The sequence below is a fragment of the Cryptotermes secundus genome, unplaced genomic scaffold (genome assembly GCF_002891405.2).
Source record: "Cryptotermes secundus unplaced genomic scaffold, Csec_1.0 scaffold706, whole genome shotgun sequence".
Taxonomy (NCBI): Eukaryota; Metazoa; Arthropoda; class Insecta; order Blattodea; family Kalotermitidae; genus Cryptotermes; species Cryptotermes secundus.
The window spans coordinates 287149-302680 of NW_019727104.1; the positions used below are offsets into that span (position 1 = coordinate 287149).

General features: G+C 38.4%; 1 protein-coding gene across 7 annotated transcripts in view; it reads right to left on the reverse strand.

Annotated features, from left to right (window-relative positions):
- Nucleotides 1-15532, reverse strand: part of LOC111864467 (F-BAR domain only protein 2) — a 137656-nt gene that overhangs the window by 93668 nt on the left and 28456 nt on the right. For all 7 annotated transcript variants that reach the window (XM_023851727.2, XM_033751440.1, XM_023851726.2 and 4 more), the window contains exons 5-6: nt 6788-6886; nt 1304-1400 (exon numbers count right to left, since the gene is read on the reverse strand). In XM_023851727.2, the coding sequence (XP_023707495.1) occupies nt 1304-1400; nt 6788-6886 (196 nt within the window). The remainder of the gene's footprint in view (nt 1-1303; nt 1401-6787; nt 6887-15532) is intronic.

A 15532-nucleotide genomic window follows, 5' to 3' on the forward strand; every position in this document is an offset into this window, starting at 1 on the left:
GAGGACACACACCAAGTCACAATCAACAGACAATCGCCCTGCTCATACAAATTTCCTGAAGACCATGAACTATGAAACAGGAACCTCAAATTTCCCCGCAATAAATGTCAGTGACTTTATACATGCATGTGTGATTATTCTGATCAAGATTCCATACCAGTTTCAGTTGTGATAGCACAACCAATCTAGGACTCACATCACTAATGCGGACAGTACATATCAACTACTCTACAAATGCTCCACAAAATACAGGGGTCCAGATGAAAGGTATCCAAATTAATTCATTACATCTCAGAAAGAGTTTATTATACACATGAATGGGTTACACCATTACAAAGGGAAAGTATCAAAGTTTTTCTGCGTATATAACTATCTCAATAAATCTACACCTAGGCTACCTTGGTGGCACGACAAATATCCAGGCTTGAAGCATGTTTGGCGTTACCATAGCCACAGTGTCCCTTATGCGGGCTTTCAGATGTAGAAGGTCATTGATCTTAACCTGGGAGACAATGTTCCTAACATAACCCCACAAGTAAAAATCCACTGGGGTTAAATCTGGCGACCTAGGAGGCCAAGCAATTGGTCTATGTCTGCCAATTCATATCCCAGCCATCTCTCTGTCCAGGTGATTCCTAACATGGTGGCAAAAATGTGGTGGCATATGCATGTAAGCTGGGTATGAAAAAAAAAAACTTCCAGTTTTCCTTTCCGATGACATAAACCGGATACGTGTATGACAATTGGTTTCTGAGGTATATAAATTTTATTTTGGATAACTTTCATCTGGACACCTTATATATTCAGCAATGTGATTCAAAGTCAATATGGAAATCTTGACTCCTACTGTTGAATCAAATCCAAAGTTAATATTTTCAGGCAAAATCCTTATTTCACTCAAAAATTTCATTCTGGAGTTCAACTAATTCAAACAGAGGACTAATATTCTATACATGCAGAGCAAACAATAAATAAAGGAACAAAAGAAAAGACAGGATATTTCCTAAAACTAAAATCTTTTGCTTCATGAGAGAGAATGGAATGAATTCATTTTGCTGCATGCATGTATCTATTCAAAATACCTATGCAGAATTAAATCACACACTTCAAAATAAATGCCAAAAACAACAAAACATCCATACAGATATGACACATTAGCTATCCAAAAGGTTCAATACTTTTGGCATTCATCTGGTAATATTTCTGAGCTGCTGCAATAGCAGAAACTTTGATGTTTAAAAGTTTATGGCAGACTGGCTTGAACAGGTTAATACAAAGTAAGAAAAGTATTAAAAACAGTTACCTGGCTTCTCTAGTCCAGTGTATTTGTTCAGTACAAACTGCTCAAGAAGTTTATCCACAGTCATTTCCAAACATTGTCGTTTAAATTCTATGTGAACCTAGAATCAATTAAAAAAATCAGATGTTTCCAATGCAAGAAAGCTTTGTCATCAAGCAGGAACAGCACACCCATATTGCTCCAAATCAACAATTCTCTCCTCCAAAATACAAAACTGCTTTTAATACCAAACACCTCACAATTTTATTTTTAAGCCACTTTACTGTGTCACTGATTCTTAATAGCATTACAGAGGGAAGCAATGTATCAATTTACATAAAAAACCATAAATGTATCAACATATGAGAATATTTATGAAAGATGTAATTGATAACAATATAATTAGCTCACAAGATAAAAGAAATAGCAATATGAAATTTGAAGTTCAGATCATTCTAGGTGGGTCCCCTGTCACCATGGCATGCCGTGTCCTCAGGTTGCGGATGGAGGAGACGACCTCCAGGTATGGAGGGAAGCTGCCAATATACTGTGACGTATTTGCGCTATGCAGGACACCCCTTCCCCCACCAGCGGTGGCATATAAGCAGTCACAGAGAGCTGACAAGGGGTGGCCCTCCAGCTTGGAGGTTGGGCATGGGGCTAACAACTTCTCACCCTAAAAAATAAGCTTGTCATGAAAATGTTCAAAGTCTCGGACCTGGACAGATTCCTCTGGATAAACAACCTAGGCTAGAGAAAATGGATATAAGATTAGATACTTGCAATGTTACAAGTATGTTTTGGGCAGGTTCACTCAGGGCAGTGGCAGAAGAAATCTCAAAATATAAGTTAGATTTAGTGGAAGTACAGAAGGTCAGATGGGATGAAGGTGGCAGTGGGCCAGCAGGCAAATATACATTTTTCTATGGAAAGGGGAATGAAAAACATGAATTACTTACAGGTTTTTTTTTGTACATAAGAGAATTTTATCATCAGTTAAGAGGGCAGAGTTCGTTGGTGATAAATGGCATATATAATACCAAGAGGGCACTGGTGTGATATCTTCATTGTGACTGTTCATGCCCCAACAGAAGATAAAATTATGTAAAGGACAGGATCTACAAAGAACTAGAACATGTATCTGATAAATTCCCAAAGTATCCTATGAAAATTTTGTTAGGAGATTTCAAAGCCAAAGTGGGGAGGGAAGACATTTCCAAACCAACAATTCGGAATGAGAGTTTACATGAAATTAGTAACAATAATGCAGTTAGAGTAGTAAACTTTGCCACACTGAAAAATCTTACTGCCAAAACTACAATCTTCCCACATTGTAACATCCATAAATTTACTTGGACATTTACTGATGGGAAGATACACAATATCGGCTGCTGGTCTATGCCAATGAAGTGAACCTACTGGGTGATAATATAGATACCATAAAGAGAAACACACAAACTTTAATTGACACTAGTAAGGAGATTGATCTAGAAGTAAACACAGAGAAAACTAAGTATATGCTGCTGTCTTGTCACCAAAATGAAAAGCAAAATCATGACATACAGATAAGTAACAGACGTTTTGAAAATGTGGTACTGTTCAGATATTTGGAAACAATAACAAATCAAAACCTGATTCAGGAGGAAATTAAAAGGCGATTGAACTTGGGTAATGCTTGCTATCATTCAGTTCAGAACCTTCTGTCTTCCTGTCTCTTGTCAAAAAACATAAAAATTAGAATATACAAAACTATAATTTTGCCTGTGGTTTTGTATGGGTGTGAAACTTGGTCTCTTACATCAAGGGAAGAACATAGACTGAGGGTGTTAGAGAACAGAGTGTTGAGGAGAATATTTGAACCGAAGAGAAATGAAGTGACAGGAGGTTGGAGAAAAATGCATAATGAGGAGCTTCATAACTTGTATTCTCCTCCAAGTATAATAAGAATGATGAATAAGAATGGGATGGGCAGGGCATGTTGCATGAATGGATGAGAGAAGAAATGCATATAGAATATTGGTGGGAAAGCTGGAAGGAAGGAGCCTACTGGGAAGACCAAGGTGTAGGTGGATGGTTAATATTAAAATGGATCTCAGAGAGATAGGATGGAATGGTATGCATTGGACTAATCTGGCTCAGTATAGGGACCGCTGGAGGGTTCCTGTGAACATGGTAATGAACCTTCGGGTTCCATAAAATGCTGCTTCTCAAGAAGGGCTCAGCTCCATGTGTGAGCGAAGAGGCTTCAACAGCTACATGACAACACTGTCACAAGAGCTGAATCTCTGTTGTTATAAACACTGAGGCTCCCCCCACTTCTAGGGGAGCTGCCCTTCCCAAAGAGAACTGTCTGAGCTGAGATGCGGCACAGCAAAGACATGTGTGAAGAACCAGACGTGAAGCACAGAATGGTATAAGAGTGAGCTGAGTGCAACAAAGCAGAGTAGTCAGTTCAGTGTAGTGATATTAAGGTGAAATGTAGTGGACAAAATGATATCAAAATCACAAGTGGCTAGTGGTAAGACAATAAATGTTCCACACAATGACAAACGTTACAATATACTTGGGTACATGCAAATGCACTGCAGTATTATACAAAATCTTAGTTTACATGTATAGACACAATTTAGTCTTCTCTGCAGCTGAAGCTTATGTTAAGTATTGTTAAATGTGTTGTTTACTTTCTCTCTTTAAGTCGTTATATTCTCCTACAAACGGGGCATGAGGTAGGTGGGATCAAGAGGTTTCTGAACAGCCTTGTGAGCTTTCTAGTGATTACAGTTACTTGGTATTACATTAATGGCATTCTGTTCATTCTGGCCTGTGTGGAATTGGTTCTGGAATACAGCACATTTTGTTGATCAGTGTGCATATCATACTGGAGCATGAAATTTAAGTACAAATTTAATTTACATTCTACAAATGCATAGCAGGAAAGCATGATGGATACAGAACAAGTCATACAATTTACAATAAATGTGGATTTAAATTTCAATTCCAAGTACTGTTTTCAAGATAATGAATGATAAAGAACACAAAAACTTTGACATTAATGAAAATCTTATAAATAAACTGACAAATTACACTGAATACTTGAACTAGTGGTAATAGAATGAGTAAGAATCTGTAAAATGTCATTACACTCAGTAAAACAACTAAGAATTTGGTAATTAATCCTCAATAAACACATACAAATGAATTATAAACATAAAGAATTTACAAATTTATGAGTTCATCCAGAATAAGTATTATTTTAATATGTTTAAGAGTGGTTAAAAACTAAGTACAGAGAATTCAAAAACACAGTGAATATGGAAAATATGTTAAAAATTTGCTATCTTTAATTACAGAATTAATTATAATTTATAAATGTAAGTATAAGAACAGAAATGTAACATTAATAGATAGCAAAAGATCACCTGAAGAACTTTTCTGAATATCAGAGCACATAAAATACTGTCACATGTGTCTGCCTTGATTGACAATACCATAGGCATTTATAAGATATCATTATACTCAAGATAATAAAATATACAAAATTGTCAGATAATTCTCAACAGCCTCATAAATAATTAATTATATACACAACATTTACAAATTATGAAGTCACAGGAATATATAAATTTATATCAAGATCTTCAAAGATATTTAATAACTTTAAAATAAAAGAGAAAGTGAAAAATAATATGATGGTGAAATATTAGTTATAATTTAAAATGACAGTACTGAGTATCAGATTTATGCTATCCAACAGGAATTTCCAACGAGATACAGTACATACTAATTTTGAATGTTATGTACTTGAAAATATTCTTCTAATGAATAAAATGAACATTCATATAAAAATTTCTTCAGAATCAAATCTCTTCAGACTGCCTGACTTTTGTTTAACATAAGAAGGCAGCACACTGAAAACCTTTGCACCTAAACAGTAGACTCCTTTCTGATATTTAGTTAAATCTGGTAAAGGTTGATGTAAGTTTTAAATGTCGTCTCACATCAGTGTGGTATACATCAGAATTAGCCACATGCTCTTTCTTATTTCTGATCACAGAAAGATGATGAGAAAAAATATACTGGGATGGAAGATGCAAAATTTTCAATTTCCTACACGAGTCTTGGCTTCTATAACCAAGAGTGATTATAATTATTTTCTTTTGTAACCTGAAGATTTTTACACTGTCTGGGGAATGTCCCCAGAACAATAATCCAATAATAGAGTGAAAGTAGGAACAATAATTAATTTTTAAAATATTGTTGGATCATGTGAGATAATAGTCGAAGTACATGATCTTTTCTGGGATTATCTTACGATGCTGTCAATATCTTAGGACCTTACGGCATCAAGTAGTAGGACTGGTAAACAATGAGTTGGGAAGGAAGTGAACAGAAGTGGCTGTGACCAAATCCAGGCACTATTCTTCCACTTGGGATACAAACTCAAAACACGTTACAATACTATAGACCTACCTGTATTTAAATTTATTCAACCTCATTTTTATGTCATCTCATGGCCTATTTAATACTTTTTTTATGTTACACTGAAGTATGAATTAGTTATTTCAACCATAGTGTTCAACAACATCCAACACTTTTTACGAATATTCACACTTAACACTTAATATTTTATACTGTCGTTTGCTTTTTCGCGGCATTTTCCTTTTTACGGATATCCATATGAAGCCTACATAATATTAGCTTGTCACTTAATAAACTGTTCTCTTCACTCTGAAGATAGTCTAGTAAGGATTCCAAATGATTAAGAGCAGCACCATGTGATACTTTCTTACTAGCAGCACTGTCCACCTCTTCCTCATTCTCACTTTCTTCCTGCTCTTCTGGCTGCACCCCCACTGAACTTACGATTTTGTCACTGCTTAACATTTCGAAGCCCGGCTCACACGAGTTCCTGTTGAATACTTAACACAATACGCTTCCTTTCACATTCTGACATTTTGCTAACGCACTTGAAGATCGATACAAAGAGACTAACTGGGGCGATGTATCTGTCCTTGAAACTTTCCACAAATACTTGCATTCTTTCACCCCTACCCTAGAACATTGCGTTAGCATAACGGAACCAAAAATGCAGAGCTCGGTTCACACTAGTGCAAAAATAGCGTTACAATTCACCAAGCGAAACAAAAGTGATTGAATATTAAACAAAATATAAGCCTCAAAAAAGCCCCAGTTAAGCCGCAAATCGGCTTATCCACCCCCGGATAATCGAGAGTTGAGTGTACTTCCTTACTCTGCCATGAGCAAGGAACCCACACCACATATAATTTAACAATTTTAATAACTCTGCCTTGCTGATGAATGAAAATCCATATCGTGTTTAATGGTTTCAGGTTGGTGACATACTGTACCAAATAGAAATTATGACCAAAACATTAAAAGATGTAAGTATGAAAAATGTGAAGAACTGTATTAATGAAACACACCTTATTAAATAAGGGATACCATTTCATTATTCCTTTATTTAAAGGGCACAAGACTAGAGCTCACCTGTCCAATGAGATCATGATTATTCTGCAGTACTTCAGCATAGGTATTGAGAAATTCTTTCATTTGTTTAATATGTGATTCTTCTACATCTTGAAAGTGCTGGAACAGAATGGAATGTGTGATCATAATTATTACCCCTTCAGAGTTTTGGTGACACTAGCATGTCCAGCCTTATGCTGTGCATATACACTCCATCATCACAGGACAATAACCATACACATGTGAGAGCTCTGTAAGATGTCTGTATATGCTTCTGGCATGCACTGGCAGTAACAAGAAAGTCTTACTGAAGCTTCTGCTTTGCTAATGAGGTCCCAACTTTCATTTTAAAATACTGAGGAAAATGTTAGTAGTGCATAAATCATGGTAGCTGAAACAAGTACAAGCTAATGCAGTAATCAGAGGGCATTCCATGCTTCAAACCTGACTGCTGATGAAGTGAATAAAACTCTACAAAACTGTGAATGTGAGAAAAGTGATACCAAACATTCAGACAGTCAGCCGCACGCAGATACTGATAAGAGAACCAGAAATGAAATTAGTGAAGTTAAATTTGTAATGCGTCATACTAAATTAAAGGATTCCAGCAAATATCCATTTCTTTCGGACCTACAGTGAAATAACAATGCAACTTTCATTCTGACGGTTCACAAGTCTGATGCCTCAAACTCAGGTGTTTTTACTATTGAGACCAACAGGTATACACATCAAGTGATCAGTTTGTTAATGTTGATCGTTAGAAATAAGTATAACTCTCTGAAAGAATACCGATTAAAGTTATATTCCTCAATTAGTACCTCATGGCACAAACCTGTGCAAGAGAAGGGAAGTGAAAGGGAAACAGGACAGAAGGGCAAGCAAGCCTGATACATGCCCCTCAAACGCAGCAGAAAGCCTCTCCAGTACTATCACCCACAATGAATATATAAGACACGCTACCAAAGAGCATGGGAGAATACAAATAAACAGCAAAATCTGACCATCACAGCAGCCATGTAACTGAAAACCGTTCTTATGGGAACTGATATACAAGTACCTCTTGCCATACAACTAACTAAGTATGGGGAAACACAGTCTGTCACAATCCAAGTACCACTGTCTGATCATCAGCTCCAAGTTCTGTATTACTTTTGATTCTCATGACACCGATGAATGCGTGTACCAGAGCTGTACTCTCTACCACTGGAGAGTGGGGAAGCTCTCTTCATGTCTTCTTCAGGGCTAACATCAGTGGGGTTCATGATGATTCTCTCCATGCTGTCTACTCATGTGTTCTTCTGTCACATCTTCAGTATGTCTGCAGACAGCAGCCCATCCTTCTTCTCTCACAGCAGGAAATTGTTCCTGTGCCGGAAGCTGAATATCTGCCCACCCTTCTCTCACAGCAGGAAACTGAATATCTGCCCACCCTTCTTCTCTCACAGCAGGAAACTGTTCCTGTGTCAGAAGCTGAATAGTTCCCAGTTCAAATATCACATTTTTGTGGCCATCTTGTTTCTCACAGTACCTCAGATTCATCCTATGGACTTCAAATCAGGGCGGTATGCAAGCAGTCTGATCACTGTATATACATGCTTAGCAAGCAAAACATCAATACACGTCACAGCAGTATCCAGCCAGAACAGCATTTCAGTTTTCCTTTTTTGCAACATTCTCACAAACGAGATCAACATATTTCTATAGGTACTACACCTGCTACAGCTGCTGCCAGAGAATACAGAATCATCCATTCTATTCACAGACAAAAATTGTTTTCTGTGAACGTGCCATCAGACAGCACTCTACTATTCCTCTATAAAACTGTCCCAGTAACTATGGCAAGAGACTGATTCCTTCCAATTCCTAGAATGCTCCATTTTCCAAATAATGAAGCACAAACAGCTGAAGAATGACTTCAAAGGGCTTGTGACATTTTCAGCAAGTCAGGATCTGGGTTCACCACTCTAAATGTCACTCAGCTTATAATGATAACTGATACACCAGTCCTGCATGTTTTCTCTTTCTCCACAAACTAAAGACCAATTCCTGTGGTACACAACAAGGCAACAGAAAAGGTCTGCCCCCTCTACCATAGAAGCTTTCATCTAGCAAAGCATACTCCATGACCAGCAATTAAATTATGGCCATATAGTGGTGTGACAGACAGGACATTAGAATACTTCTGTAAATACTGGAAAATAAAGTACCAATTCTGAAGCCACAATATATTATCACATGTCACTGTCTAGCAATGTGGTTTGGACTAATAACTGGAGTTAATGAATGCTTGTAACTTGTAACCACAAATCATTATAACATTTTCACTAACCTACACACCCTACCAATCACTGCTGCAAATGCTAAGCCTTCACTTGTCATTGCTTGGTAACTAAATCTAATAATGCAATTCAAGACTCTCAGCCACTGAACCTGACCTCCGACTTACAACTGTCAACTTGCAACATGACTCTCAACTACAACTGACTGGCTTGTCCTGTTGGCTGTTATACAGCCTCAGAGTGGACTGCAGAGAAAACAGTGTTTCCCAGAATTCATCCATTGTTCAGTGATGTGTTAAGTGGGTTGTTGCCTAGCAATGGCCCAGGTATTGTTGGCAGGGGTGTGTTTTGGTTGCTGTGGAAACATGTTTACTGGCTGTTACTTAGCAAAAGACGACTTTTCTGGTCCTGATATTCTACCTTTCAGTCATCACGTAATAGCATTATCGACAAAAACATTAAAATGAGTGCAGTGCATTCATCCTTTCGTAAATCTGTGAAATGGCATAAAATATTGGTACTTTACATTGCTCACTTAGCACTGTTCAATGCATATGCACTGCATCTCATGCAAAATGAAAAGCACATTCCCTTTCCAGATTTTGAAATGAGCATTATCAGAGGGTTTCTGAAAGAAGAATCTCACCCAGGTGTGGACAGTGTTCAACTGAAGAAATTTCTCAAGATCTGAGAGACTGTCACTTTACAGATTACATGCCCAACACTATTTCCCAAAAGAATGCAATGATGAAATTTCATGAGCATACATCTTCTATCATGAATCCTAGAACGGGAAACACAGCAGATATATGAGGTATATCAACAAAAGAAGTCCCGTATAAGATTTGAGGTTTTCATGGTGGTGACTATGAAGAAAGCAGTCTTCTGGAATGTGGCACCGTGTAGATATTGTGTTAACCGATGTTTTGGAGGAACGTATCACCTCCATCTTCAGAAGATACGTTCCTCCGAAATGTCAGTTAACACAATATCTACACAGCGCCACATCCCAGAAGACTGCTTTCTTCAAAAGAAGTCCCATTTGCAATACTGCAGCAACAGCACTGTGATGATGATGGTGAGCATGTGTGCAGAGTTTGCTGGTTCTCTGGGAAGGCACAGACGTCATTTGTAGACAACTGAACCGAGTTATGCATCATCATGTGTGTTGGCAATGTTCAAGAAAACTGAGAAGTCTGCAACATGTGAAATGCAGTCTGTAATCTGTTTCTTGAATGCAAGAAACATGAAACCAGTCTCTTCTTCATAAAACTGTGTCTGACAAACTTCGTTTTCAGAAATTGTGTTCATGTTGGGTGCTGAAGATGCTTAAGGAAGAACACAAAATGAAATGGCAGGCCAGTGCATTAACACTTCTGACATGATACAGTGAACAAGGCAAAGATTTCTTGAGCCTCACAGTCACAGCAGACGAGACAAGGGTGTCACACACAACCGCTTAATAGAAGCAGCAGTCCATGGAGTGGAGGCACACATGATCGCCAATAAAGGAAAAATTCAAACAGACCATTTCAACTAGCAAGATCTGTGCAGAGCGTTTTTGGGAGAGAAACACGTTCTGATTGTGGAATTTTTGCCTCAAGGCTCAATAATCAATGCAGGTGTCTACTGCAACACACTTAAGAAAGTGTGTCATGTGATCCAGAACACACTACTTGGCATGCTTAGTCCAGTGTGCTGTGATGCTTCATAACAATGCCCACCCCCACACTGTAGCTGCAACCAAAGAACTCATTGCGACATTTGGCTTAGAACAATTACATCTTACCCCCTACAGCCCAGACTTAGCGCCAAGTGAATTCATGTGTTCCTACATCTGAAAACTTTCCTCAGTGGTTGGCAGTTCCATGGTGATAACGAGGCCAAAGAAGCCATTAACAAGTGACTTGCATCACAGGTGGCATCATTCTATGATGCAGGGGTACAAAAACTAGTACCCTACTATAAGAATTGCCTCAACAATGGTGGAAACTATGTTGAAAAGTAGTCCACAATACGTACATCAAATGGCAATATAAATGGTTTGGAAATAAACTGTTTTCTCCCAATAGCCCATCAGAAATTACTTTCTGGATAACCCTCGTACATGCAGTGAATGTGATGTTGAACTGTGCATGGGTCTCTGCTTCAAGCATTTCACACACAGATAAAGCTCTCAAAGTACGGAAACAAAGAAGTATAATTAGTGCTCCTCTGAACTGCTTCTGACAATGAACAACTCCAGCAAGACAGTTTTCTGAAGGTTAGCACTTTCTAGCATAAAAATGTGGTTTAACCCTGTTCCTGTAATATACCACTTAAGTGAAACAAGCATCCGTTACTGTACAGGGTGACATTTGAATCTACTCCACACCTGGAAATAATCACCCTCTTTCACTGTGTCATGCACCTTCATTCACTGGCTATGAAAATGCATTTTTATCTCATTCCTTGCACATTTTTGCCTAAAAAGCCCATTATTTTAGGAAAATGTTGAGAAGATAACACATAGCAAAACGGTTAAGCAGCGTGAATACCTAAAACTGTAGTACAGTCAACTCTCGATTATCCGGGGGCGGATTAACCGGTTTGCGGCTTAACCGGGGCTTTTTTTTTTAAGTTTATATGTTGTTTAATATTCATTCACTTTTGTTTCACATGGTGAGTTTAACACTATTTTCGCACTAGTGTGAACCGAGCTCTGCATTATTTCGTCCCGTTATGCGAACACAATGTTCTAGGGTGGGGGTGAAAGAATGCAAGAATTTTTGGAAAGTTTCAAGGACAAATACACCGCCCCAGGTTATTTAACGGTACCATCTCAGTGTGAGAGTGCATTGTGAAAGTAAGTATCAGTTTCTTAATATAGATCTTCAAGTGCGTTAGCAAAATGTCGGGGTTTAAAAGGAAGCGTGTTGTGTTAAGTATTCAACAGAAACTTGAAATTATCAATCAGCTGGAAAAAGGAGCTGTAGTTAAACAATTAGCAATGCAATACGGTATTGGAGAACAAACTGTTCGTGATTTGAAAAAACAAAAGAATGAGTTAATTTCCTTTGCTTCGTCTTCTAATTCAAGCGGAATGAAGAAGAGAAAAACCATGAAGAAATCAACATACGATGATCTCGACAAAGCGATGCTGACCTGGTTTAATCAACTAAGGGCACAGGGAACAACAATAACAGGACCAGTTTGTGCTAAACAAGCTAAATATTTTTTCGAAGCACTTGAACTAGAAGGGAGTTTTGACGCTTCTTCCGGTTGGCTAACACGTTTCAAGCAGCGTCATGGAATACGAGAAATCAGTATTCAAGGTGAGAAATTGTCAGGGGACTTGTCAGCATCAGATCAATTTTGCACCAATTTTGATAGTTTTGTGAAAAGTGAAAATCTGCTGCCAGAACAAATCTATAATGCCGATGAAACGGGTCTTTATTGGAAATGCTTGCCAACCAGAACATTGGCATTTCAAAATGAAAGACAGGCTCCAGGTCACAAATCCAGTAAGGAGAGATTGACAGTCTTGTGCTGTTCTAATGCATCAGGAACACACAAACTAATACCAGTAGTTATCGGCAAAGCGAAAAGACCACGCTCTTTTAAAGGAACAGTAGCTTCAAGTCTGCCTATCCATTATTTTAACCAGAAAGTAGCTTGGATGAATAGAGCGATATTTAAAGAATGGTTTGATTTTAAATTCGTGCCTCAAGTTCGTGACCATCTAAAATCCCAAGGCCTACCTGAGAAAGCTGTGCTCCTCATTGACAATGCGCCCTCACATCCTAACGAAAGTCTCCTGAGGTCAGATGATGGAAATATTTTTGTGAAATATTTTCCCGCTAATGTTACCGCACTTATCCAACCAATGGATCAAGGAGTTATCTCAAGTATGAAGAGAATCTACAGATCAAATTTGCTACAAAAGTACATCGATGAAGGCAATGATCTGACGTGTTTCTGGAAGTCCTTTTCAGTATTAGATGCCATATACGAGATTTCAACAGCGTGGGATACAGTAAAGCCATCTGTATTGAAAAATTCATGGAAGAAACTGATGCCTTTCATCACTAATGAAGATGACGAAATCCATGGATTCACTGGATTCAGTGAAAATGAGATAGCCATAAAATTGACAAAAGTGGCTAACCAAGTTCATGGTGGTGAAGAAGTCAACGAGGAAAATATAAGAGAGTGGTTTAACTGTGACTCGTGTGAACCGGGCTTCGAAATGTTAAGCAGTGACGAAATCGTAACTTCAATGGGGGTGCAGCCAGAAGAGCGGGAAGAAAGTGAGAATGAGGAAGAGGTGGACAGTGTTGCCAGTAAGAAAGTATCACATGGTGCTGCGCTTAATCATTTGGAATCCTTACTAGACTATCTTGAGAGTGAAGAGGACAGTTTATTAAGTGACAAGCTAATATTACGTAGGCTTCGTACGGATATCCGTAAAAAGGAAAATGCCGCGAAAAAGCAAAAGACAGTATTAAATTATTTTAAGTGTTAAGTGTGACCGTAAAAAGTGCTGGATGTTGTTGAACAGTGATTGAAATAACTAATTCATACTGAGTGTAATGTAAAGAAAGTATTAAATAGGCCATGAGATGACATAGAAATGAGGATGAATAAATTTAAATACAGGTAGGTCTATAGTATTATGAAGGTATTAAAAGGTAAAAGGTAAAGTTGTTCCTCTGCTCAACGAATTAAGCCCTACGCCATTAAGGCGTGTGGGGGAGTGGATGTATAGATCCAAATTTTCTTGACCTCGGCACTAGTTGGAGGTGAGTGGTCAGCTTCACGCCCCGGCCGCTTTACCCCCGGGGAAAGAGCCCCCGGTACCCATTGGATAGGAGGTTGGATGGACCCCAGAGCCGGTCTGGACGATTTGGAGAAGTTAAAATTCTTGACCCTACCGGGACTCGAACTCCGACCCTTCACAGTCGTCCAGCCCGTATAATAAAATTTGGCTTAACCGGGTTTTCGATTAACCGTGACTTCCATCCCCACCATTAGCCCGGATAATCGAGAGTTGACTGTATAGTATATTAAATTGTGTAACAACTGCTATTCACCAATCATCCAAAGTGGTAGAATTATTTTGCATTATTCAACATTGCAAAACCCCTGTAACAATAATACCGGTCTCGGCATTCTGTTACTGGTAGTGAAAGAAATTTGCAACTGCCCTCCAACTCTGCCAATGATCACTGACATGGAAGTGAGACTAAAGAGACACCAGATGTAAATATATAGCACGGAATTCCAAAACTCTCAGTATACAGGTCCAAAGAGCCTGTTTTACATTTCAGGAGTTTCCTTTTATGTTATGCAATATTCTTCAGTTTACAGTTAAAAGTCTGTACACAAAAAGTATTAATTATGTATTAAGTATTAATTTCATACAGCTATTACAAGCAAACTTGTGAAAGATATTAAATATCTGACACCATGCTATATACATTATGTCAGCCTCTCCTTTCTCACACTTTCTATCTTCACCCTTCCCACCTTCACCATTTCTATGGAATTACAGCTTCTGATTCCAGATTTGGTGGTACTTCGGGCAAACTCGTAAATCATGGCTCCTGACCTTCAAACATATTTCTGCCCCATTTTCTCTATCACTTGCTATGCTGACAGCATGATACAGCATCAAAGTCAGAACTTACTGCAGCTTAGAAACACTAGCCCAATAAAAGCTTTCTGCCCTCAAACTGAAACTAACCCTTCATTATTTAACTCTGAAAATATGGGAAAAATAAAACCAAGTCTTCCAACTAGGTAAATATCATACTAAACTGAGGTACAGATTTTATGTAGGGAAGGGATTTTTCTTCACTGAATGGGTTAAAAGAACTAGAGGGGAAAATTATGCATTATTTACATGGGACCACAAAATTGTACAAAATGTGGGGGAATAATACTGTATTGTAGCATCCTGGTGCACATGACTTATTTATTCCTTTGGTCACGCCATAGCTCAAGTGGTTAGTCGCTGGCTTCCCACCGTGGTGGCCTGGGTTTGATCCCAGGCCTGGTCAAGTGGGATGTGGTGGACAAAGTGGTGTTGGGGTGGGTTTTCTCCAAGTACTTCGGTTTACCCTGCCAATCTTCATTCCACCAAATTCTCCATCATCATAATCACCTGGGACAGGCTACACTAGGCCAATCAGTGGCCGCCATGCCCAGTGGAACCAATTGGAATCCACCCCCCACTAAGCGAATTAAAAAAAAAAATGTATTCCTTTTAGTTATTAGCCATCTCACATAGAGCTTGCTTTTCAAAACCTTTAAAAGTTGCAAACGTTAAAATCTCTTCTACAACTCTTCCACGTCACTGGTGTATGCATGCACACTACATGTTTCAATCAAACATTTACATGACCAAGGTGTCTATAGAAGGAGTGGATATAAAGAACTCCCCAGGTTGCAAAGGAGAGTTTCTGTGCCAGTGGGAAGGTGAACTGAAAAATAGCACCATATGCTT